The sequence below is a fragment of the Sceloporus undulatus genome, chromosome 2, assembly GCF_019175285.1.
Source record: "Sceloporus undulatus isolate JIND9_A2432 ecotype Alabama chromosome 2, SceUnd_v1.1, whole genome shotgun sequence".
NCBI lineage: Eukaryota > Metazoa > Chordata > Lepidosauria > Squamata > Phrynosomatidae > Sceloporus > Sceloporus undulatus.
Genome location: NC_056523.1, coordinates 310,015,532 through 310,041,451, shown reverse-complemented (window position 1 = coordinate 310,041,451; position 25,920 = coordinate 310,015,532). Strand labels below are relative to the sequence as shown.

General features: G+C 39.6%; 1 protein-coding gene across 7 annotated transcripts in view; it reads left to right on the top strand.

The window, feature by feature from the left end:
- SPEF2 (sperm flagellar 2) overlaps window positions 1-25,920 on the top strand; it is a 128,119-nt gene extending 102,199 nt beyond the window's left edge. For 4 of the 7 annotated variants that reach the window (XM_042450989.1, XM_042450986.1, XM_042450991.1 and 1 more), the window contains 8 exons: window positions 3,521-3,627; window positions 5,230-5,412; window positions 10,729-10,818; window positions 12,768-12,947; window positions 13,973-14,215; window positions 15,522-15,644; window positions 24,863-25,015; window positions 25,684-25,919. In XM_042450989.1, coding sequence (XP_042306923.1) covers window positions 3,521-3,627; window positions 5,230-5,412; window positions 10,729-10,818; window positions 12,768-12,947; window positions 13,973-14,215; window positions 15,522-15,644; window positions 24,863-24,967 — 1,031 coding nt within the window. In that variant the 3' untranslated portion in view covers window positions 24,968-25,015; window positions 25,684-25,919. Of the gene's footprint in view, window positions 1-3,520; window positions 3,628-5,229; window positions 5,413-10,728; window positions 10,819-12,767; window positions 12,948-13,972; window positions 14,216-15,521; window positions 15,645-24,862; window positions 25,016-25,683 lie in introns of those variants that run through there. The other 3 variants (XM_042450992.1, XM_042450987.1, XR_006102093.1) reach the window with 3 other exon arrangements.

Genomic DNA, 25,920 nt, shown 5'->3' with positions numbered 1-25,920 from the left:
AACCAAATCATTTGGTTTTGTATGGAGGTCAACTGCATCCATATAATATTAGGCATCAATCAAACTCCACCCCACATATGTTTTGCTGCTACAAAAATTGGGATATTTGGCTACTGTACAACGGGTTGCAAGTCTGGCATGTACCATATGAGTTCATCAGAAAGAATAAATGCAAATGTTGCATAGATCAACCTCGTCCTGTTGCCATCGCAGTATTTTACTTGAGTACGCTGAGCCTGACAATCAAAGGAGATATTAAATGCAAAATCTTTCCCAATGGAAATGGCATCAGATTGGGGGGTGGGGGGTGGATTGAAATAGCCATTGAAGGCAACTTTTTTTCCTTCCCTGCTTATGATCTTGACCACATTCATTCTTCCAAAGTTGCTGTGTGCCTTGGGAAAAAATTTGCTGTAGAGGTCAGTGTAGAGATTTCCTTCTCAGAACCATTTCAGAGAAGGTTGGTTTGCTTGTTTAATTTTGAGCCCACATTTCTCCTGTTACAGGACTCAAGTCTGCTTACATCAGTTTTTGTTTTCTTTGTTTTTTTAGTCAAGACTGCAGCAGGGCAAGAAAGAGTTAACTCCCCCCTCTCCATTTCTGCTATGATTCCAGTAATTATAGCCCCTTCCATGGCAAAGCTAATTGCATTATGGAGGGGAGCCTTTATTTTTAAATGCAAATACATGTTTAAGCTATATAATAGCCACAAAGACAATGAAGAGGGTGAGGTTAGTGGGCTTGTACTATGCATGACCAGGCTCGCACACGAGCCTGAATCCGGTAATTATATTCCTGTGCATGATGATTATCCAAGGTGTGATAGTCATGTAAAACACAGGGGGCCCATGATAGCTTTCCTCCAGTTGTTGCTATGGTCATTTACCAGTGTACCACATACTCCAAAATAAAAAGAACATGGGAGGCTTTTCTTGGGAAGGAACTCTCAGTAGTCTGCTTGTCTTCTTATTTACTCCTAGATAAGGATCCATCAGTCCACAAGGAGCCCAGCAGCTCTGTATTGTGGTTTTTCAGGTGCTAGATAAGAACACCTTTGCTATCTCTTGCAGTTCTAGGAAAGCAGGAAAAGCATTTGCAGGTCACCGTACATGGGTGGTGGGTGGACAAATTATGGAGGTTTGCCTTAAACAAAGGCAGCTTTTGTTAACCTGTAGCTCCATGCTACTGAACAGCATACAATTGTATATCATATTGGTTACAAATATTCCTTTTAATTGGTTTAAATTTTTTTTTTAATTAAATTTATCATTCAAGATTTGAATCATTTCTCGGCTGGAGCCATCTTTATGTAAATTGCTTGGCTTTCACATTTATCTGTAGTTAAAGGCTGTGCTTCATGGGAGCTAGTCAATTAATAATAATATAATAAAGTTAAATTGTTTTTTTTTTTATTTCTTTGCAGGTAGAGTATAATTCCTCTAAAGATCCAGACTTTACACACCATCCAATTTCAAGTGTCATTATTTGAAATTGTAACTTACTTAAACTTCCCAACATTGTATTTTGCATATCATCTTTCCTCCAAAGAGCAAAAGGCAATATAATGTGCTTTTTCTCTCCCCCTCCCTATTTGATTCACACAGCAACCCTATAAGGTAGGGTAGGATCAATGTTCTCTTGAGCTATCCAGCGAACCTCCTTAATGAGCAAATGGTTTTATTAGTACTATCATAGCCATGTTTCTTCTTGGTAAATACTCTTGCCCTAATTGGAGACTTGGCAAATAACTTTGTAATCCCTGGGAGAACAGTCCAGAGGTGCATAGAATATTCTAGACCTCCCAGTCTGTGGATGATGGAGATCCACCCTCTGGAGTCACCTCATTTGGACAGCAGAAAGCTCTGCTGCCATGGGCCTAAATCCAGTTGCCAGTCCCAACTAGAAGAGATCAGTTGAATCGATAGAATTTACTTAACTGTTGACTTACCAGTTCCCATTGATTCAGTGGCTCTGCTCTAGCTGGGGCTAAACATTGGATTGAGACTGGGGTCAGGCAAAGTATATTGTTGGACTTCTAGATGTTGCTGGACCACAGCAAAGAGAATTCCTCTTCATTAGTTGTTGAAATCCAATGTCTAGAGAAATGCACTTTGTCCATTCTGTTCCTTTTTAGCTGTCAGGATTTCACATGTGGCAAAGAAGTAAAGGGTGCTTGGTGTGGATTGGGATAGGCCTTGAATCCACCTAGAACCAAAGTGATCTTGTTTTCATCTGACATGATGAATAACCACTGAGACAGAAGACTTCATCAATCTTTGAGCTCACATAGATTTTTTTCCTTCCATTGAAAAGGAAATTTTTAAAAGGTCTGAAAAGAAAATGGGAAATGTTATCTCTCTTTTTCATTTGGATTAGAATGAGTCTGGGAAAGGTATTTGGTAGTTTCTGTACCATGAATTCTTCCTCATCCTCTGTCAGAGTATATCTACACTAAAGATTGCTGAAGATTTCAGAAGGAAGACAGTTAAAACAATTCTATAAGGAATTGTGCTCTTAATATTTCAAAGTAATATGTGAAAATATCCTTGAAGAGCAAAATATAGGTAGCTCACACTTTTGCATATCTATTTAGTAGTTAAGAAGTGGTAATGTAGTGACAGTGCAGCAAATGTATCTAGGATTTTGCTTTAAGCAGAATAATACTCTGTACAAGATTCTAAATTTTATTTATTTATTTATTTATTTATTGAATAAAATATTACTTACTATAATAGTTGTATCCCACCTTGTATCAAAAGATTTCAGGGTGGTATACAATACAATAAATTTAGGTCAGTCAATAAAGCTTTAAAATGTATATTTCATCATAGTTATAGGTATCTATAATCAGATACATGGAAGTGAAACTGTAGACACATTGGGACTTACACATGAGGAAGACATGAATAGAACTGCCTTTTCATAAAAGATTATTGAAAATGTTGGGTTGATCAATAGCACCTACATATAGCATGCATATTTTTGTAAAAAAAAATCTAAAATATTCAGCAGTTTGGAACTATGGAGGTAATTATGCCTACTGTGTAAGTTAGTGGTTCTCAAACAGTGGGGCGTGAGAGTTGCTGGGGAGCACAATACTGGGGGAGGCTTTAATCCTTCCTCCTCCTCTTCTTACCAAATTTTGTAATGTGTAAAATTTACACATGCATTGAGATAAATATTAAATTTACTTAAATAAATTTATCCTAATTTGAATATTTCCTTAAAAAATGTTAAAATATGAATATACATGAATGTGTGAATGAAAATATGCACACTAAATAAACAAAATATTTTTTATTCATATACTATGTCAAGTTGGGGCATAACATCTGTATGTGGATGTAAAGGGAGTTCCCTGGGGTAAAATGTTTGAGTACCACTGGTGCAAGTAAATGGGAAAGAAGAGCTGAATAGATTTGTGATGTTCCTTATTAGAAAATGAAAATAAGATTTCTGAATAGTTTTTAAGACTTCTGTAATGCCACTCCCCTCCCCCTTTATTTTGTCATTTGTCTAGGTTTAATGCTCAGCAAAACATTCACTGATATTGTTTATGACTTGGTCACATTAAACCTTGGCTCAAATATGCTTCCAGATGCCTGGATGCACCTATCCATTTATGATGTGAGTATTGACTGTATTTTCCATTCCTTGTTTTTATACCTTTTAAACCTGAATTTGTTACTATATTGCTTAGATAAACAATTCAGATGTTAACAAAGAGCATAACGCTAGATTGGGAGGCATTGCAACCTGTTTATACATTTAGGTCTAGCTTCTTTTTTCCTTACAAAATGGAAGGAATTCCACCCCACCACATACCCTGCATACAAAAAAATAATGTTTACTACAAGCTTAGCTGTTTTTAATAGATATTGTCATAGCAGTTGTTCACTGAATGGTACATACCTGACAACCATTGAAAATCCACCCCTCCTATCTTCCAAGGATTGTTAAAATTGCAATGGGGAAGGTACACATGTCTGTGTAGGCTGTGATTTGCCTTGCTTTCTGTTGGAACGCTGACTAATATTATGAAATAGACTTCATGTATTTAGAGTAATAAAAACTGTCCTATATTCACACTTGCCTTGTAATATGCATCACAGAATATGGTTACACCACAAGTTTTCCGTATGTTGGAGAAGTACTGTAGTCACTTTGTGATCTCTAGCAAAATCAATAAAGTGGCCTTCTTGGGAACTGAAAGCTTTGCTTCAATATCAAATATCATCTTAAATGAAAAGAAAGTATTGCTCAAGGAAACTACATATAAGCTAGAGAAGGTTGGAGTCAGCTAGTTATAACTATCCAAGTAAGAGAAAAATAGTGAAGTTGAAGTTTTTTCAAGGAAGGGAGGATTGAGAGAAAGTGGTATTAATATGTGAATAAGCAAATAGTTCAGACAAAAAATGAAGGAGCTACCTGGCTACCTGTTTCTATTTCTTCTGCCTACTGTAGCTACATAATTGTTTGCACAGGTGTATATCTCCTTCTCCTTTTCAAATTAACCTGTATATCTATCAACAAGTTTATCTGTCTCTCTGTCTGTCACCTCCTGCCTATCTCACACACATGTACTCTCTGTGACATATGAAGCCTGAGCAGAGGGGCAGGATACCACAAGCCAAGCCCATGGTATCCTGCCACTGGTTCTGGTATGGCAATGAGCAGGCGTTCACACGTGCCCGCTACCATGCTATGGAGGCACAGCCACCATACACTTCTTACCTGCCGCTGCTGTCACATCTTGTCTGAAGGCTCCGGTCGCAGCCTGTAAGGGTGGAAATAGGGTGCCTGTCTACACCCACTTGGCCAGGCACCCCTGCAACACCACAGGCCATGGCGGGGCCTTCAGAGAAGATGTGGCTGCAGCATTAGGTAAGGTGCATGCAGGAGTGTGTGACGTGCTGGCTGTCATGCAGAGTTTTCAAGAAGTTCAGGAGCAAACAGCTAGACATTTTGTCCTGTGCTAAGGCCTCTTTGGTCTGGGATTGGTCCAGGACTGCCAGATCAGTGTCCAGACTAGTCAGTCCCAGCTGACGGTTTTGGCCTGTGTCGTGCAAACAGGACGATGTGAGGCCAGGGAGAACATGGGCTTTTGGATCCTTGCTTATAGACCCATGGTCTCCTTGAATGTACAAATTGGTCCTGCCCTTAACCTTTTTCCTCTTACTGTGTTAAAAGAGCTGTGTTTGTCTAGCTATGTGACATTTTCTGTTACAGTTACAAAGCCTAGCATCACTATTGACTGTGGATGTGGACACTGTGGATTGGCGTCGGTTCTTACTAGCTGCTTCCCAGCCTTGGCCGCTGCCTTCTGTGACAGATCTTCTCGAAACTCTGCAAAGATTCCAGGCTGTGGATATAACAGGATATGGCTTTGTTTCACAAGAAGAATATGATCAGGTTCTACTTTTTTTTTTCCAATTTAAGGCTCTGTGATTGTTTATACCATCCGGAAATCAACAGGTCAAGTAGCCTGCTATTCTTCCCAGGTTTATATACTGACCTCTAGATGGGCATGCACCAAACTCCACATGTGCATTTGGGAGATCAGCCCCTAACTGCAAACCCCAATTTTCTCCTTGGTTTCCTTTCAAGTAAATTGCAATACACTGAATCCAAAGTATTAATTTCTGCATCCTCTTCTCAGGTGTTTTAAGCTAACCGAGAGGAGCTTGTTTCATAGCTTAATGTCAGAGCCTGGAAATTACTTCTAAGGCAAATGAATAGAATGAAGCCATCTCTAAATGATTAGTGGTGGGTGAAGCTCTGAATTCTAGAATATCATCCTTCAACTTCTCAATTATGGATGGTTTTTCAGCATGTCATTTATTCTTCTAAAAAGTAACTTGCCCCAATTGGTCTAAAGGGTTATTTGGGGGCAAAGGAAATTGAGATTGGAGACAGGAATGGCATGCGAAGCCCTCCCTTCCACTTCCTCTTGTTCTCTCGCATATCTGTATTTAATGTCCTAGGTACTAGCCCCAGCTAGCTGAGGTTTCATGTCTACATGTTCCTTCACATGAAGATAGCGTTCATTTCCTTCATGTTCTTCCACATGAAGATAGCATTCATTTCAGTTCTTTCACATGAAGAGAGAGGCACAGCTCCACCATGCCTAGCCCAGGGACAGATGAAGGACCTCTCTCCATTCCATATGCTTGCCACAGTCAGACTCTAGTTTATTTGTTTGTTTAGAGTATTTATACCCTGCCCTTCTGCTGAAAAAGCACCCAGAGCAGCTTACAAATTGTTGATTTGGCCATTCCCTGCCCTCAGGGTTACAATCTAAATAAAACACAAAACATAAGGATGGCAATGGGTGGAGGGAATTAATTCCTGCAGATAATGCCTATTCTTTCATCCAGTGCTGGGGCTGAGACATGATGACACTGTGCAGGAGGCCTCTCCTTCTCTCCCTTCATAGGCCACCTTAGTGCTGAGTGCATATGTAATCAAGTTGCCAAGTGGTAAGATTTTCTACTTAATTTTGCCTCACTAACTCTATTAAAGAAATGGGGGGGGGGGTTGAGTGTATGTAGACTCGCACCTTCATGTGTGGTCAAAGTCAGGAGCTTTATCAGGTGGCAACATTTCTCCACATTACTCGCTTGGTAAACTGGTCATTTCTGTTCATCTAATTTTACTAAACTAAACTACCGTAAGTGGAAATTCTTTGCAAAAAAGAAAAGAAACAACCCACCATTTTGTGGCAACACAAGTAACCAGAAAAAGGAAAGGAACTGATCCTCACTCAGGATGGAAAACCACAAAGAGATGCAGGTTTTAATTTTACGCCCACCTACACAATGTTGTGGTATTTTGCTTAGCATGAGTAGAGATTAAAAACATGCCAATAGCTCCAGAATCAACACAGGAAGCTAAGTAGAATGTGTGTTATTTTTTGGGGCTCAGTATCTGATGTGCATCCTCAGATGTATAGGCTGGTAAATTTGAGCAACAGAACCAATCTGTATGAGGAGGGGGAATAATGTATGTTGGTTTTTTTTTTTTTTTTAGGAAAATAAAATATTTTATTTATTCCCAGGTGGAATGTAGTATTTTATTTTATCCCAGTTGGAATGCATTGGAGGTCAAATTGGAGTTTCTAGTTTGGAGGTGATGTGAAGTAGTATCAATTCCAGAAAACACTAATAAACTATTTTTAAAAATGAATAAATAAATCTTAGATGGCAGGTGCAAATGCAGGCTTAGATTGGTGGGGTCTCATGGTGCTGCTCTTTCTCTTCACAGCTGCATCCTATTTAATCCTCCTGTCTGTGTACAGAAAATGCCAGAGCTACCAAGTAACATGGTATTTTCTAGGGAATGGCATCACCATTATCACTACTTTGTACAAGTGACTTAACGACTGGTAGCATTGTTTTGGGGAAAGAGGTTATAACTAGTAATGTTCCTCTTAAAACATTGCTTTTGGGGGAATCGTTTGGGAAATTTTGACCATTTTTGTATTTATCTGTGTATTTTAAAAAGTAATTTAAAATGGTTACTAATGAGTATTATAGTAAATCACTCCCTTCTTAGCAAGCAATAAATAAGTGTAATTAGTTATTTGAAGAGGAAAGCAACAAGTTACTTTAGAAAAGCAAAGATCCATGTTCCAGAAAATGCTAACGGGAATTACAGAACCCCTAAAAGATGACAATCCAAAAAGACAAACAAATGGATTCTTGAACAGATCAGACCAGGGCTCTTCTTGGAAGCAAAGTTGAGACTTTCATACTTTGACCACATAATGAGAAGGCACAGATCACTAGAAAAAACAATAAAGCTAGGAAGAGCAAAGGGTAGAAGAAAGAGAGGAAGACCACAAACCAGATAGATAGACTCAGTCAGGGGGGTTATGGGCAAGAGCTCGATCTGGGCAGGGCAGTGGAGGATAGGGATTCTTGGAGATGTCTCACCCACGGGATCGCCATAACTCAGAACCGAGAAGAATGGTGCAAACTTTGTTCTGCTTCTGAAATTTCTGTCAGTTTTTCAATATAGATGTCATGGAATAAGTTGCCATAAACACTGTACTAAAATGGTTTATAACTCAGATTCATTTCTCTCCTCTTAGTAACAGGCTTGCAGTCTGAGCTAGGTCTCCCTGCACACTCAGGCCCCTGGAAATTATGTCAGGTCTTCCTCCTGCTATGTGGGCCCAGTCTGCATAATATTATTAACAGAGCTCTACATAAAGAATGAAGTTAGATCTTGTCCTAGTTCACATAAACCTTCAAAGCTTTCCTTTTATCATCGACAACTGTCAAATTATTTCTTTCTCTGTTTTGCTGACAGAAGCAGAATCACTGACTCATATTTTGAAAGACAATAGTTTCATCTAATGAGTCATTTATTGTACATTGAGAAAAGGATGTACATGCCACGTATACTATTTAAATAGGAAAAGGAAGTTTAGATCAATTCAAATATATCTAGAAATAAAATACCATTTAATTGACAAGGAAAATGAAATCTATTCATTTGCTTATTTATTAAGAGTATTTATACCCTGCTCTTCAGCTACAAAGGCATTCAGAGTATCTTACAACTTTTAATTTGACAGTCCCTTGCCCTCATGCTCACAATCTAAGCAAGGCACAAGGAAAAGGGAATGGCAGTGGGGAAGTGAATTACATCTAGCAAATACTGCCAGTTCTTCTCTCCTTTCTGAGGCCAGGGTGGTAGCAGTTAAGATGGAGGGAGGGTCTTTCATCTGCCTTTGGAACTAGTCATGATGGAGCTGTGCCTGCCTCTTCTTCTCTCAGACCTTAAGAATCTCTTATAAACCTCTAGTTACTGTAGAGGCCAGTGGTGCAATGGTTTGAGAAATCCACATTTGGCCATGGAAACCCACTTGGTTATCTAGGGTGAGTCACATTCTCTCCTCCTCAGATGAATGCAAAAGAAAGCTCTCTCTGAAAAATCATGCCAGGAAAACCCCATGATAGGTTCTTTTTAGGGTTGCCATAAGTTGGAAACTACTTGAAGACACCCCACAACAACAACAATGATGTTAATGTAGTAGTTTCTTGCCACTATGGCATAGCAAATCAATATTTTGTTTAATTTTCTCCAAATATTTGCCACTCTGAAATCCACCCATAGTTAGTTTTGAAAATTACGTGTAGCCCCATTTAGCTTTTTTAAAAGAAAATCATACCTTGGGTACAAATTTTTAAAAACCTACATTTAATAGAAGGCATTCTTACAAATTTGAAGACAACACCAAATTAGGAGGAGTAGCTAATACCCCAGAGGAGAGAATCAAAATTCAAAATGATCTTAATAGATTAGACAGCTGGACCAAATTGAACATGAGTCAACAATGTGATATGGCAGCTAAAAAAGCCAATGCAATTCTAGGCTGCATCATTAGAAGTATAGTGTCTAGATCAAGGGAAGTAATAGTGCCACTCTATTCTGCTTTGGTCAGGCCTCACCTGGAATATTGTGTTTGGTTCTGGGCACTACAGTTCAGAAAGGATGCTGACAAGCTGAAGCTTGTCCAGAGGAGGGTGACCAAAATGGTGAAAGATCTGGAAACCATACCTTATCAGGAAAGATGTAAGGAGCTGGATATGTTTATCCCGGAGAAGATATGTTTAAGAGGTGATATGATAGCCCTGCTTAAGTATTTGAAGGGGTATCATATTGAGGATGGAGCAAGCTTGTTTTCTGCTGCTCCAGAGAGTAGGACCCAGAACAGTGGATGCAAGCTACAGGAAAAGAGATTTCACCTCAACATTAGGAGGAACTTCCTGACAGTAAGTGCTGTTTGACAGTGGGACACACTTCCTCAGTGTGGTGGAGTCTCCTTCTTTGGAGGTCTTTAAACAGAGGCTGGATAGCCATCTGTCAGGGATGCTTTGATTGTGAATGGCAGCGAGTTGGACTGGGTGGCCCTTGAGGTCTCTTCCAACTCTATGATTCTATGGTTGAGACAAAGGATATATATTGATGCTAGGAAATACTCTTACAATTTGGGGCGGGGGGATATCATCACAGGAGCAAGAAAGCAAGAAATATCTTATAACGATCTGGAGCCCTGAGGTTTTGAGCTTTTGAGAGTTAAGAATAGATTTAGAGAAAGCAAAACAAGTAAACCACAGCTTATCAAACCAAAGATGAGTGCTATGTCCTCATGCATCTTCCTATTTCTTGGGTGTCAACATGCAAAAAACATCAGAGGTGGTTAGACTACAAGTTACTATTAAATCCAAACTAGGAAAATGTTCTTTAGTTTCTGACTGAAAACCAAGATATGAAACCATCTCATTGCCACTAAAAAATATGGCTAATGCTTATAAGCCCAATAGATTATGGAAGTTGTAGTCCATAATGTAACTTTCCTAGCTCTATGAACATGGCTGAACAAGAATATAGGAGTGGAGGGCCTAAATACTCTCTAGGTACCATATCCTGTCTGATTTTGGTAGTTAAACAGGGTCAGGCCTGATGAGTTCCAATTTTCTCTGGTGGTCTCCCTTCCAAATACCAACCAGGCCCAATCCTGTTTAGTTCCTAAAATCAATCACTGTTTGGTTTCTTCAGGTGATAGAGAAGTATAATGTCATCTTTCAAATGTTCCAATAGGGCTTCTTTAACATTTTTCCCAATAAATTCTTAATGTTTCTATCAGCTGGAAAACATAAGCAGTGGACTAAAAAAGATCACAGTAATAAAAGACTTAATATTTCCTTTATTTTTTAGGTTGGTCTTTGGTTTGGCAGTGAAGATATAGTAATACCTGAAAGTCCTACAGAACCATTACCATTTAACCGTCAGGAGCATCTAATAAAAGTACGTATAAAAAATTCACATGCCAAAAAGGTGGAGGACACTGGTGGATCCCCACCAACTGTGTCAGCTTTTTCTTTTAAATGTTGGGGGGATTTGCTTAGCTCAGAGAAACTGTTGAGAGGCTGGGTAATGTGAGGATCATCTCCACCTGTTTATACCAGTACTAACGGAGGAGGATTCCAAGTTTGGGTGAATAATAAGATTTTTATTTAGAAATATGCAAGAATGCAATCAGACACATGATAGAACAGACACACCATCCAGCGCTAATTGAAATAGAGATATGGAAATTGGATAGCAGAGTTTTAGGGGTGTCGAAGAGGTAATATTTACCTGTTCTGGAGTGGTGACCATGGAACGTGAGATGTGGCTCAAACGGGTTCTGAGGAAGATATAATAATAATAATAATAATAATAATAATAATAGGATTTATTTATATACTGCCCAATCACTGGGAATCCGAGCGGTTTACAACAGAGGGGATAATAGACGGTTCCCTGCCCTCAGGCTTACAATCTAAAAAGACACGACACAAAAGGAGAAGGGAATGGTGAGGGGGGGAGGGGATCAGGTCCAGCAGTTCTTGTCTCCCTCTGAAGCCTGGACCAAGGCAGATGGACCAGAGGGAGGGCTCTGCTTCTTCAGGTACAATGAGTAGAAAGGTATCTCTGGGCACACTGTACTCACTATGCTTGAGGAGGCTAAATTTGGGAGTGATATTTATATCTGAGATTCTAGCCTCAAGGGGTGCTATCTGCAATGCAACAAAATCAGATGGTCTTCCCAGTAATCGACAGTGGGATTCTGGAATGACTGATGGATTTAACTTTGGAGTAACATAAATAGCAATTGGATTTAGGACAACCCCAGGATAGGCAAATAGGGAAGTTTACTGGAAACATGTCAGGGGTTAATTGGAAGGGTTGGTTTATTGCCTTTGCATTTTGTTTCTTATGTAAAAGGATATGCAGAGGCTGGGGAGGGGAGGACAGAGCAATCAATAACCCCATTCAGTTTTGCTTAGTATCCATTGTCCATTGCAATTAGCTCTAAGAGCAAAACACATCCTCAGTATATTTTTCTGGAAGTCATTCCTATTTTTTACTGGAAGGTCAGCTTTTTCTTTGAGCATCACAGGTACATCTGTTGAGGACATGGAGAGAGAGCCTTCTTAATGGCAGTGCAGACTACTGTGATCCATACTAAACAGCAGGGTATGTGAACCCCCAAGCATTTTAGTTATCCAGAGTGTTCCTGAGTTCAGTCCTTCATATCTTCAAAGTGAACTGGTAAAAACCCTTCAGCAACTTCTGGAGAGACTGTCAAGAAAGTGTTAGTATGAAAATACCCATAGAATATAGGTTGTTGTGCTCTCCCACAAGCAACTTGAATGCAGATCACCACTAGGCATGGCACCCACATGTTCTTTTACTTAGTGCAGGTCATTCCCTCCATGCCTATACAGACTGAATCTTCCTTATCGGGAATTTCAAAATCCAAACTACTCCAGAATCCAAAATTGTCCACATGGGTGGCTAAGATAGTGACACTTTTGCTTTCTCATGGTTTAATCTACACAAACTTTGTTTCATGCATAAAATTACAGTATTTTAAAATGTTGTATATAAAATTATCTTCAGGCTATGTGTATAGGATGTATACAAAACATAAATGAATTTCATGTTTATACGCAAGTCCCATCTCCAAGATATCTCATTGTGTGTGTGTGCGCGCGCGCAAATATGCCAAAATCCCCCCAAAATCCAAAATCTCAAACACTTCTGGTCCCGATTTTAGATAAGTGAGAGTGAACCTGTAACTTTTCCTGGTGAAACACCCCTAATTCAATATATATGTCTCAACGGGTTCTGCTTATTCTTAGACTGTTAAGGTGATAAAATGAAATATATGACGCATTAATTTGCTGAAACTTGTTTTCTTTGTACAGTTTTTCTTCACGTTGTTTGCTGATCCTGAAAAAGATCCTCCACAGCTGAACTACACTGACATGCTCCTTTATTTTGCTTCCCATCCTGATGCTATTGATGGAGTCTATCGGGCCCTCAGTGTTGCAACAGGAACACGCATCCAAAGGAGAAAAGACAAATCCCCTCTTATTCCCCATTTGGTAAAAGTGTGGTTCTTGATGAGAACAATAATTCAGTGTTGGTTGTCTAAAGACAAGGGAGATTTTTAGTCCTTAAATCCAGGCTCTTACAACCTGTTCACTTACATCTAGTTTAAATGTCACCACCCCAGGCAAAAATGAACATCTCTTCAGACTTGCTCTTTGGTTTTATTTTCTGGATTATTTCTACACTAATACTTCAGTCTCAAATTGCCATCTTTCATTCCCTCACTTTTTTGATATTCCAGTTGATGTTACTGCCATCTACTGCATTCAGGGTTTTTTTCCTATCCTACAACTCCCCTGCGCCCCAGATCTACAAGTGTGAAAAATAAACATTGTACTGCTAACCTCTCATGTGTTGACTGGTAAAGTGGTATTGGAGACTTTCAGAACTACTCTGTCTTTAATGAGTAGTCATGAAATGATATTGGGATCTTTTAGGGCTCCTTTGCCTTTCATTAAAATATTCCTTCTTGTGGGTTCTGTATCCCATTCAGAGTGGCCTGCATAGTGTGAATTTATAAATAGTTTGATTAATTGTTGACTTGAGTAACTACTGCCTTCTCAGGCTCCCCCCCCCCCCCTTTATCATGCTATTTTACTGTGATATGAAATAAAAATAACAATGATATATAACTCCTGATAGCAGAACTTAACACCATGTATTTTGCCAAAGATACATTCTTAAGAAGTTTCTGATGGATGCCCTCTGCTAGGAAGTGCTGGAAGGGAATCTAACTCATGCAAAGTATGCTAATCCTATCTCATCTGACTTCTCATCAGTGTTACAAAAGAAGGTTCCTTGAGTTCTTTGCCAGTATAGACTCAGCTTGGGTTTCTACACTTCAAATAGGCTTGTATGCAAAGGTCTCATTGAGAAAGAGGCAGAGATGTATGGACACTAGGGAGAAAGCCAGTAGGTTTGCCCTGGGTTGTGGTAGCAGTCACCCACCTTAATCCAAGGATACTTGGCATGCTGTCAAGAAGCCAGTGTGATATCATCTTGTGCATCTCTTCCCCAGTTTACGCCTTCTGCTGAACGACTGATAACAACTGATGCCCATGATGAGCCAGAAGAGGAGGAGGCTGGTGAAGAAGGTGAAGAGGAAGAAGAAGACAAGGAAAAGGAGGATGAGACCCAGTCTTTCACCAGTGAAGGAGACATTTCTCTTGCTACACTGCTTAGAGTGTTCAAGCATGAAACAAACAAAGCTGCCGACAACCACAGATTTAGTAGTTATCTGACACCAGAGGACAATTATGAGGTTGGTTAACTAGTCAACAGTGCCTGTATATTTTCAGAAACAGAGGAAGCTGCTTTATACTGAGTGTGTCTATTGGTTTGTCCAGTCGTGTTTTTTTGACTGGCAGCAACTCTCCAGGGTTTGTGGCCAGATCCTTTACTAACCCTACCTGCAAATGCTAAATATTGAACTCAGAACCTTCTGCTTGCAAATCATATGCTCTGCTGCTGTTACAGGTTTTCAAATTCAAATCTCAGACACTGAGATATTTTTGTAGCTAGAAGTGATAGGTGGTTTCACTGTTGCAGGATGGGGAATCCACCTTCATTTTTATGAACACCTCTGCAGCTGCTCCAGGTTACTATTGATCCAGGTGCCAAACCATATTCCCACAGAGGCTGAGAGCTGCCATAAAAACTATGGCTTTACATAAAAATCTGTGAAGACATAGAGCATTAAAGCTTGGGACATATATCTCACAGTTTTGAAACTATTTTCTTTATCAGTAAAACTGTGACCCATCTTTTAGTAAAAGATAGTTTTAGTAATTTAATTTGTTTAAAATAATTTTATATTGGCTTTTCAGGCATAGAATGCTGCCACACTGCAGAATTAATGTAGTTTGACACTACTTTAACTGTCATGGCTCCATCCTGTGGAATCCTGAGATTTGTACTGCTACACAGCCCTTCACAGCCACAAGGTTGTGAGTTCGATCCAGGCAGAGCTCTAGGGTCCACTCAGCATTGCATCCTTCCGTAGGTTGCTGAAATGAGTACCCAACTTGTTGGGGGCAGTTAGCTTACACATTGTAAACCACTTAGGGAGTGAAGTCAAATGCTTTGTTGTGACTCCAGAGCTCTCTGACAGAAAAGGCTAAATAGCTCACAAAACTACCAGAATTCCATAGCATTGAGCTATGGCAGTGAAAGTGGTGTTAAACTGCATTAATTCTGCAATGTAGATATAGCCATAGCTGCCCCTAAGGTGATAAACTACAATTCCTAGAGTTTCCCAGCCAGTATGGCTACTGGATTCTGAAAGTTGTAGGCTTGGTAATAAGTGAGAAAAGGGTAAATTTCAATATGGTTAGGTATAGGATATTTGAAAATGTGAAGTAAGCTGCTAAGTATTGTATAGGTAAAAGAGAAAGTGGTCAGTTTGTGGCAAGCTCTAGTTCAAGCCCCCGTGCAACTTTCTGGAGAGTAGAGCAACCCATGTGATTATAAAGATTGTCAATTTCTGTGGCTATAAAGGTTGTTTAGCTGTTGTTTTTAAACTGGTTCATTTTCCTAATAAAACAAGCCATTTGTATTCCCTTTTAAAGCACTTCATTAAGGTATACAGGGATCTTGGCTCTGAAGAGCTGGAACCTATCAAAGTGTCACTCCTTTTGAAGCATCCCTTCATCCAGGACTTAATTAACAACTACCAGGAGTACAAACTTCATGTAAGTGTTTTTCCCATGGCATCTAGAGCCATTTTATTATCAGGAAGTATAGAATGCTGTAGAATGAATGTATCCTTCCCAACATACAGTGACAACAATTGTATCAATAGTTTTTTGGGGGTGGGGTGGGGTGTGGGCAATGAAGAGAAAGTGTTAACTGGAGGATTGGGAAACCATGGTCCTCCAGATGCTGCTGGACTACCTTGACCCCTGTAAACCCTAGCCATCTTAGCCTGTGGTGAAGGATTATGGGACTCAAAGTCCAAAAACATGTAGAAAGCTACAGTTGCCCACCTTTGAGCTATGGTTCTTCTGAATCTTCTTTAGTAGTCATCTCGAATTGGCACATCTATCACTGAACTAATTACCATAAAGGCATAGATAGGTAATAGAGAAATAAAACATATGTGCCTTGTTGAGAGCTTGCATTTTCATACTGACATTTGTGGCCTTTTGTTCCATTGGTTGCCAATCCTTGGATCCATGTTCCCCTTCTTTATTAGACCTTAGTTTCCTTCACCAGGCTTCTATTACATTAGCTCAATTGATTTGATTTAGTTTGTGAGCATACATCTCATCAAACTTAATGTTTTGATGTCATTGACACTCATGTGGGCCATCACAGCCAATGTTTGAGTAAGGAAAGAAGGATGAAAGTGGTACAGAGAAGAATGACATTTTTATAACATGGACATGTTTGCAACAATTCTCAAAAACTTCAAAAAAAAAGGTGTTTTTTGGACACTCAGAAGAGGAATGGACAGAGAAGAAGTCCAAAGTCCTTGATTTGAAGTAAATGCTGCTCCTGATTATACCCTACTAACTGATGTGACTGTGCACGTTCCCTTTGTACAGATTAAGAAAACAAATTAGGATTTTGCTTTTATAGCTTTAGTAATGGAATCTCTCAGGAATGTATACCTTCTCACTATGCTGTAGCCTGAATTCAACTTTACTCCTAGAGTTATACATACCTATAAAGCTATGAGTTGTTGGTAGAAGAGGAACAAACCCCTATACTGTACTATGTCCAAATTGGGATACATGTTATATTAATCAGGAGAGTATGAATTTTCCTTCCACTTCCTCACTCTGAACCCTCACTCTGAAGTTAACCAAATATCAAAGGTAGTCCCTATACAAGAGCAGTAAAGTTAAGGCTGGGGCTAACTAAGCTTTCTCCTTGAATAGTCAGGGCATATACTAGAGCACGTACCTTTACTACGTGCTGCAGTAAAAAAGTGTTGTTTTTTTCTCCCACCAAACCACATTAAAAAAGAGACAATGCAAAAAAGAATTGTTCCCTTTTAAGAAGAGTCAAAACAAAAACAAGCTCGGCAGAGCTGTGTTATTCAGAGATCACTTGTGAGATAAATTGAGCAAAGTTAGGGTGCGGTTTGTAAGGTTGAAACATTGCCACTTGTGAAGCTGACAGAATCAGAGGACAATTTGGTGTTGCTGAGTAATGCACCATGTTGCCTCTTGGAGAATGCAGTGTTGGCATCCAAGCAAGCCCATAACCCACTAAGCTGAACACAGCCTTCCAGAAAGGTCTATTCATTGGGCATTTGAGAGAATTGCTTTTTTCTCTCTAGCAGAATACTTTATGGTAAATGGAATTTTACAGTAGTAACCACTCCCTAACATCTTATTTAGAAGAATATCTAAAGGAGTTTGTTCACAGTCCCATTTATGCATACAGATACAGGCTCAGCTGGAGTGAGTGAAGAGGTTATTTGGATTTCCAAAGCTCCAACTACTGTTCTTGCTACTTCTCCAGACCATGAGAAGATAAGGACTGCAAAAAGAAATGGGGGGGGGGGAGACCACAGTAAAATAAGTAGGAGGGGAAGCACACATACAAAAAGCGAAGTTACATCACAGTAGAATTTACACACTGCCTGAGTCTTCTTAGATTAGCATTAAAAGATTGCTTATTCAAAAAGCCTTTCTTAGCTGTCCATGCACCACTCAAATTGGATGCGGCCCGGCAAGGCCTTGGGACTGGCCCCAGCCCGGTCCTGCCGCCGATTGCCACCGGGGCCTTTGGGGCAATTCTCTATAGAAAGCCTCAGAAACATGCATTTATATACATTTTTTTTAAAATTAGCAAATTTTTTTCGCTGTCCTCCATTTTTTTTTAAAAAAAAAGTGTCTTCCATTTGAAAATTTTGTCCTACATTTTGTCCTGGTTTATTTATATATTTAATTTTTTTTTAAAAAAATTATTTAATTATTTTTTTTTTTTTGCTTCGGCCCCCCAGTTGTCTGAGGGACAGCAAACCCGGCCCCCGGCTCGAAAAGGGTTGCCTACCCCTGGTCTAGATGACGTTTTCATCTTGTGTAACTGGAGAGCTCACCATGCATGTAAATGCATAGCCAATCTATATAAGTCTCTATATCAGGGGTAGGCAACCTCTTTGAGGTGGGGGCCGGGTTGCTGTCCCTCAGACAGCTGGGGGGGGCCGAAGCTGGGAGGTGGAGCTTCCACCCTCCGGGGGCGGGGCCACGTGCCAGGGGTGGAGCTTCCCCCCACTGGGGGAAGGGCCACATGCCAGGGGCGGAGCTTCCACCCTACGGGGGCCAGGCCTCCTCCTCTTTGCCGGCCCCAGGCCCCGTCAGAGTCCAGCAAAAAAGCCGTCGGGGGCCGCCAGCACTGCAGGCCTCCACCTCTTTGCCGGCCCCTAACGGGGCCCCAGGCTCTGTCAGAGGCTGGCAAAAAAGTCCTAGAGGCTGGCTGCCGCCGCCAGAGCCCTGTTGGAGGGCCCCAGCGACAGCAACGAGCCTCCTAGAGGCCCACTGCCACCGTCGGAGCCCTTTTGCAGGGCCCCGGCTGTCGCAACGGGCCTCCTAGAGGCCCGCTGGCACCGCCGGAGCCCTGTTGGAGGGCTCCAGGGGCCGCAACGGGCCTCCTAGAGGCCCGCCGCCATTTTGTTCCTCAAAATGGCGGTGAAGTCTCACGCGAGGAGGCCCATTGCCATTGCTGGGGCCCTGCAAAAAGGCTCTAACGGCGGCAGCAGGCCTCTAGGAGGCCCATTGCTGTCTCTAGATCCCTGCAAAAGGGGCAAAATGGCGCCCGGAGCGGCGGCAATTGGTGGCAGGAGTGTGCAGGGGCCAGCCAAAAGGCCTCTGCGGGCCGCATCCGGCCCGCGGGCCGGGGGTTGCCAACCCCCGTTCTATATCTTATGTAAATGATCCAGTTACCACAGCTAGCAAAACTCAGTCTGTAAAGTAGTAATTTGTTATTGGCTGAGCAAAGAGGTAGAGCACCATTATGGTAGCTAAGACAACAAGAACACATTACTTCTAAAATATATGTAGAATTAATATTTTCCCAAAACATGCTGTTTGGGGAAAATGTGATTGAGCATGCTAGAGTTGCAAGGGAAAATCTTTGGCAATGAACAATTCATGCTACAACAGATTTTTCACAAATGTATGTTTTATTTTTTAGGTGTATGGATGAAAAGTGTGCCTCATATGCCTTATAGCAGATTTACACTGATAATGATTTTAGCAAATACAATGTTGTTTTCCTTTTCTGTTACCAGTACCAACATTTCTTTGGTAATAAGAGCTATGTGGTCTATGTAGAAGGTGATTTTTGCATACAAGCTGTTTAACCCTTATACTTAAACAGCTGTTTTACATTTCTTCATCCTCCCCCTCGGATGGTAGCATGCATGATTACAACTCTCATTTATGCAGTCTGTTTATTGCATGACATCTATCTTATTATTCTTATTCTTATTGTAGAAAATTTCTCATGAAATGTCAGAAACCAGAGAGAGAGAGAGTCAGGTGCTTTGCCTAGAGGTTGCACTTTTCCATGGGACAGACTAGATAATGCAAAAAAAAAAAACAAGAATGCTCAATTTGTATTACAGTATTTAAATATCCAAGAAGAACAGCTTTTCTTTATACAAAGTTTATTATTCTTATTTAACCATAGAGAACATATGCAGGCCAGTTCTAAGCCATACAGTCAAGAATTTTCTTCCCACTTTTTAGCACTCCATACTCTGTGGATGCTAAATAAATGTTTAATTCTACACAAGCATCTTATCAAAACGTCAGCTAAGATCCAAAATGGGCATACATTTATCTTTCAGTTGCATCTTTCCATTAAAAATATTTTTAGAGCAGTTATCATCCACTTTGAGGTAAAGTGATAATGATTAAATGTGTAGCAGCAATAGAGAATGACCTTTAACTCTTTTCTTTCTTGCTGTGGTCCACAACTGAAATTTTCATTGGGAGAATATCTAACACTGGCCCCGATTGTTTAAATTAAAGTATTAAACACATTTTCCTTGGAGCCACAAAAGGGGAGAAAAGTATGAAATGCCCCTTTCCTATGCCAGTTGTGATCATCACTTTGGGTGATGGTGTTTGGTTTTTTTTAAGGTTCAAATATCACATCCAGTTTGGCCCTACAAGTAGTTTTGATTTGGTCTGTCATTCACACAAACAAAATAGACCAGTAAAAACTATCCTCAGCTCTCAGTTTTGATTTTGTATCCAAATCTAGGCCTTACCATACAACCAATGCAGAGTCACTGCTTCAAACCCGAAAATTTCAAAGCCAGCATGTGCATCCAAGTCCCAGGTTTGGGGGAATAATCCCTGTAGCAAAAAACCTGTAGTGTGGGCCCAGGTAGAAGCCTGTTTGTTCTTAAGCAAATGTGTACCTTTCTCTTACTTCAGCCTGTCCTAGAAATATTTAACTTATAATATTATGTTTTAGTTAGATTTATGAGATATATACAGGAAGATGCATTTATGTCTCTCTGTGAGTGTTTATTGAATTTGTAGCCCATGTTTCTCCCAAAAATGTACTCACTGCAGCTGACAGCCCTAAGGTTCAAGTAAATATATTTCTTGTATCCATCTTTGTTAAGAGATAACACGAAACAGGAAGATTGTAGATAATACATGAATGTTAAATTTATAGCCTGTCTTTCTGCTGAAAATGTCACTCAGGGCATCTGATAATATTAAAATTAAAACAGAAAAATATTAAAACATAAATTAAAATTAAAAATGAACAAGAGCACCCAAACAATTAAAAAAAAACCCTTTGGTGGCAACCCAGCTTAAATGCCAAAGGCCTGTCTGGAAAAAAAAACCCCATGTTTCCTGCTAGCTAGCTGAAGGACAACAAAGAGGTTCAGAGCCTGGGAGTGACCCCAGAGAAGACATTTTTGTCCCAACACTGCCTGGAGATGCTTCAGTTCCATCAAGGCAGGCTGGCCATTGGGGTTGTTTCCTTGAGCAAAGTCTCCCAATGGCATAATTCAGATGCCAGATTCCATGTGAGGTATCACGAGTTAGCATCATATAGGTATCCAACCACGAGGCAGCTGGCCATTTTTGACCAGACCTCAGTGAAACCCACCCACACTCTTTTGCTGCATAATGCTTTTTTGCATCCCCAGACTTTAGCTGGTTGCTTTTGGGAGGCCAGAAAATAATTTTCCCATATTATTGGAGCACATGTTTTTCACCTTCCCTGCAGGTGTTTTCCCCAAAGTGCTGTGGGTTCATCTTCTGTATTGTTTTTTATATTTTTCTTTCTGATTGTTCCTACTTAGCCTTTAGTGTTGGATGTTGCACTCTGTCCTTAAAATAATTACTGTGCTTCCCTGCATTTAGTGTTCTGATTACTTTTGCTGCTTATGATTTCCTTGTGATTTCGTCTTCTTCTCTGCAAATTTCATTCTGATTGTCTTGCTGCTTTGTCACAACTGGCAGATATGGAAGGAAGAGGGGGGCATCAAGCATAAGTTAAAGTGGAAGGAGAAGACCCAGGGAGGTGAATAGAGAAGCAAAAAGGGGGGTGCATGCAGCTGGGGTGGATGCAGGCCACCTCAGCCCCAGCCTAGATTTTGGATGTGATGCACTGGTTGGCTAATTTAGGAAGTCTTGCCGAGAGGTTTAACTGGCCTATCCAGCTTTCCACCTGTTTTAGCGCATTTGTTGATCCTGAATCATTGAGCTCCATATGCCCTCAATTTTATTTTGAAAGTGCATGGTACATTGGGAAATCTGTGTCAAGAAAATATATGATTTATGGTGGTGGTGTATGCACTAAAGTTGTAGTCAAACCTTTCAACCCATAATATGGTGTCCGGCACAACTTTTCTCTCATTTCCATCAACCTTGCCTCTATTGATCACTGGAGCATGAGAAGAGTCTCCCACAAAGATCTTAAACCCTCAGTAGGTTTGTATAGAATAATATGGTTTTTCAAATAGCTCAGACCCAGGCTTTATAGGTCATATAACCTGCACCTTTGAACTGTGTCCAGAAACTGACTGTTCACCAGTCAAGTGTTGTAACAAGGAAGTTACATTCTCCTTTTAATTGGCTCCAGCCAACATTGTGGATAGAGTAGACTGGATCAACAGAAGTTTCAGAAATCTTTTTAACGACAACCCCATGCAGAACATGCTGATTATCAATGAGATGTTAACGTCACCATGGTGACATCCTATATCTTCAGGAATGGCAATAGCTGACTTACTATATTTGTGAAAACACCCCCTTGGTCACTCCCTGGGCCTCCACATTCAAGGATGACTCCCATACTATATCCAAACTGTTGACGTAAATCTTTCATCAGTGTTTAAGCTTATTCAGCTTTGATCAGAAGATTGTAATTCCCCACAAAATCACTGCAGTGTTTCTCATTAGTAATATGGGAAACTGTAATAATGGGTTAATATACCTATTCAGTGCTGCACAGGGCTGCTGCTATTGCTCCCCACCCCATAGTTGGGGGTCACTGATAATGGACACTTTGCCCAGGGCTGTCTCAGACGTGAAAGCAATCTGAATTGAAGGCAACAGTAAACAGGTGGCAGCTACATTTCAGCACGTGGCCACTCTACTGTGATTTTAATGGTATTGGTACTCTGATACAGAGCTGCAGCATAGTAGCAAGTATCATGGCACCTTGTTTCAGGGAGATTTGGTTTCCATTATTGTTGTTTTCATTGAGGAAACCCTGATAAAGCCCTTCAATGAAATCCAGGTTTCCCAGAAAGCACAGTTTAAAAACCACAGGTCTGGCAGACATTTCCTCATCCCTTCATGAGGTATTGAGAAAGAGATGAGTCACTTTAAAGTCATTTCAGTTCTTCATTGTTAACGGCCCATTCCTTGAAGTGGTATTTTTCTTTGAAACAAATTTCTCTCAATTCTGAATCACAGTCCTGTTTTTGTTATTTTCAAATGCCATATACTTGCTACATTTTGGTCAGATGCAGATTATTTTATGGACAGATTGGTAATCAATAGATTGTGGTATGTGAAACTGACAGGATGATAATCTTATTGGGACCCAGCTTTGATAAGAGATATACTGTACACCCTTGTACCAATTCTGGAAAAGTTATCATGTGCTGCATGACGCATATGTCACTATTTCACATGCCCACATGTTTCTGTTTCACTCACTCATTGTTTCACACACGTACTATACGTCTTCCATATACCATGTTCCTTCAAATATAGACACATCCCTCATTTGTACACCTCCCTGTAATCATTTTCTTTGACATCCACAAACCATTGCCTTTTACAGATATACTCATTTTTTTTTAAAAAAAACTTATCTTCTCTGAACATACAGCCATATAGTAAAAACATCATCCCTTTCCCAATTTCTCATCCCATTGTACTTTATCTTTCTTATGTTTATCTACACTACTTGTTTATGCTTTCCCTTATGTTTAAGTACAGCCTGTCTCTCCCTCTCCAATTAAAAGTAATGTGGGTTTTATGGACAATATTGAATCAGAAACAAAATCTGTACAATTCTTCATACCAGAGACGATTTCTAGAGAAGTACATACCTGTGTTAAAGCTGATACTTCTACCAGCTTTAACACAATTATGTACTTCTCTGGAAATGCTGGTATATCATAAGCAAAACTTTTAAAGCATATACAGTTAATTTTAGGTTGTGTGGAAATGTATCTCAGAAATTTTCCATGGTAATCAAAACTATTAAAAAATAAAATATCTGATGGGGGGGGGGGACAATAAGGCGCATTCAATGTGTTTTCATTGTTATAGTAGAACAAAATCAAAGCTTTTCTTGCAGGCTATCTCAAAATACTTATACCAATTGTAAGACATATAAACTCAATAGTATGTTGTTTCTTTATGTGATTTAGATTTTAAGGAAAACATAAAGGCATGCTAACTGTTAATATGTTGACATCAGCATACTAGAAGAGGTGTGCGCTTAAATTCATGTGTTTCCTAAGGACAGTCATTTGGCGAAGGTTACTAATTATAACTTTGATTTGACTGGTATGGGATCCATTCCAGTTGCTCAGTTTGACTTGTATTATATTTATTTAATGGTTTAGTTCAGGATCAGACTAGTGCCATTTTTAGAAGAAAGTTGAGATAGATCTTTGATAGATGGATTGCTTAATCACTGAATAAATTGTTCTTACTTCCCATTGAAATCAGTGTTACCAAACTATAATATAATTTACTCTTTATATAATCTATTATATTATTGATTTTTTAAAAATAATTTTAACAGTTCTACAGAAGAGCTTGGAAAAGTTGCTTATTGGACTAGCACCATCAGAACCCCCCCAACTGCCTTGATCAGTGTTAGGAGCTGTATGCAAGAAAGTAACTGCTCCAAGCTTTAATAGTAATGAAGACTGTCCTCTCCCCTCTTTGTTCATGTACTCAGCCCTGTCTTCCTTCACACCTGAAAATTTCACTTTGAATCTGTTGAGACTTTTTTGTTTTGCATCTTTTTTTTGGTATGTCTTCTTTTCCTGTCCCACGATACAAAGCTACACCCCTGGACTTGCTATTTGTGTCCAGGCTGGCCTCCTTACTATTGCTGTACTAATCATTCGCCTCTCCTTTGACTTATCAATCCTACCTCAACCCTTTCTTCTTCTTAGAGCGTAAGCATCCCAGCCCAAGGTAAGAAATGGTGACCTTGTGCTTCTTGAAGCTTGGTGCCCTGCTGACCTAGCCAGCAATTCTTGCGACCTTCCCCTTCTGTTATTCATGTGCCTTAGTAAGCTGGCCTTTCCCCAAATTCTATAGCCCTCTGCGATATTGCATGTTTCTCTCCTTTTGGTTCTGCACCCAGACAGGGAGAGAACCCAAGTTCAGGTGGAGGGGTTTTTTTTTTGTTTGTTGGTTTGCTTGTTTACCTGTTTGTTTTTTTGCAGACAATTTACGAGACAGATGGAAAACTCCCTTGGGTCAGGGTCAGCAATGTCACAGGGTTGAGCAAATGGAGCGCATTGATGATTATACTTAAAGGGTTCAAATGATAGGATTTGCTCCACAAATAACAACTTTTAAAATATGAACCAACAAAGGTAGAGTTTTGGTTGGTTGTTGGACACCTAACCTGTTTTGTTTTGTTTTCTTTCAACACTACAAAGTTTCATTAATATTGTTGGAGGGAATATTTATTGGATTGAATTACAGATAAGATAGAATCTAGGTAAGATAGTATCTTAAGTTATAAATGTGATTCATAATTATTTTGTTAGTTTAAACCTTCATATAAATTTTGAAGTAATATGAATTATGTCCTTGGAATACTACTTCTGTACCACATTTGTGTATAATAGTTCTATACCTGTGGCCATGCAGTATTAATTACACATATCAGTTTTGGAAAGAGAGTTGTAAAATGCTCTTTAATTATCTTAATAGATAAAATGAAATCTTCATACATTTTATAACACTTACGTATATGATATAATCATTATATAAGACAATTTGAAAAGCTTTCCTCATTAGTATTCCAAGGACTGACTCCAATGTTAATCTTCCACAAAATAAGAAAGGTTTCTTTTAGATAGTTTTACATAAGTTAGGTATATAAGTAACATAAGCTAGGTATAAGCAAGCAATATACATCCCATAGATAACTGTATTTTTCAGGTGAATGGTGGGAAAGTCTATTCAGTATACAGCAATCAAGTAGCTTCATGGTAACATCTTTCTAACTCCCCCCCCCCTTCTTTTCTTTCTGTAGGATTTTAAAATGCTTCTACCGAGAGCTGACCAAACACAACCTACTAATGGGGATAATATCGTTTTATAAAGAAGTTAAAATAAGGGAACTCCAGAAGCTTTTTCATTACAAAAATGTTTCCCAAATGTAGTTCTGAACATTGGGATTAATTGTTTTTTGCTTGTATTACTGAAACCTTTAATTGAACTTGTTATGTTTTGTATTCACTCTGTTTTAAAATAAATGTTTATTTATCTT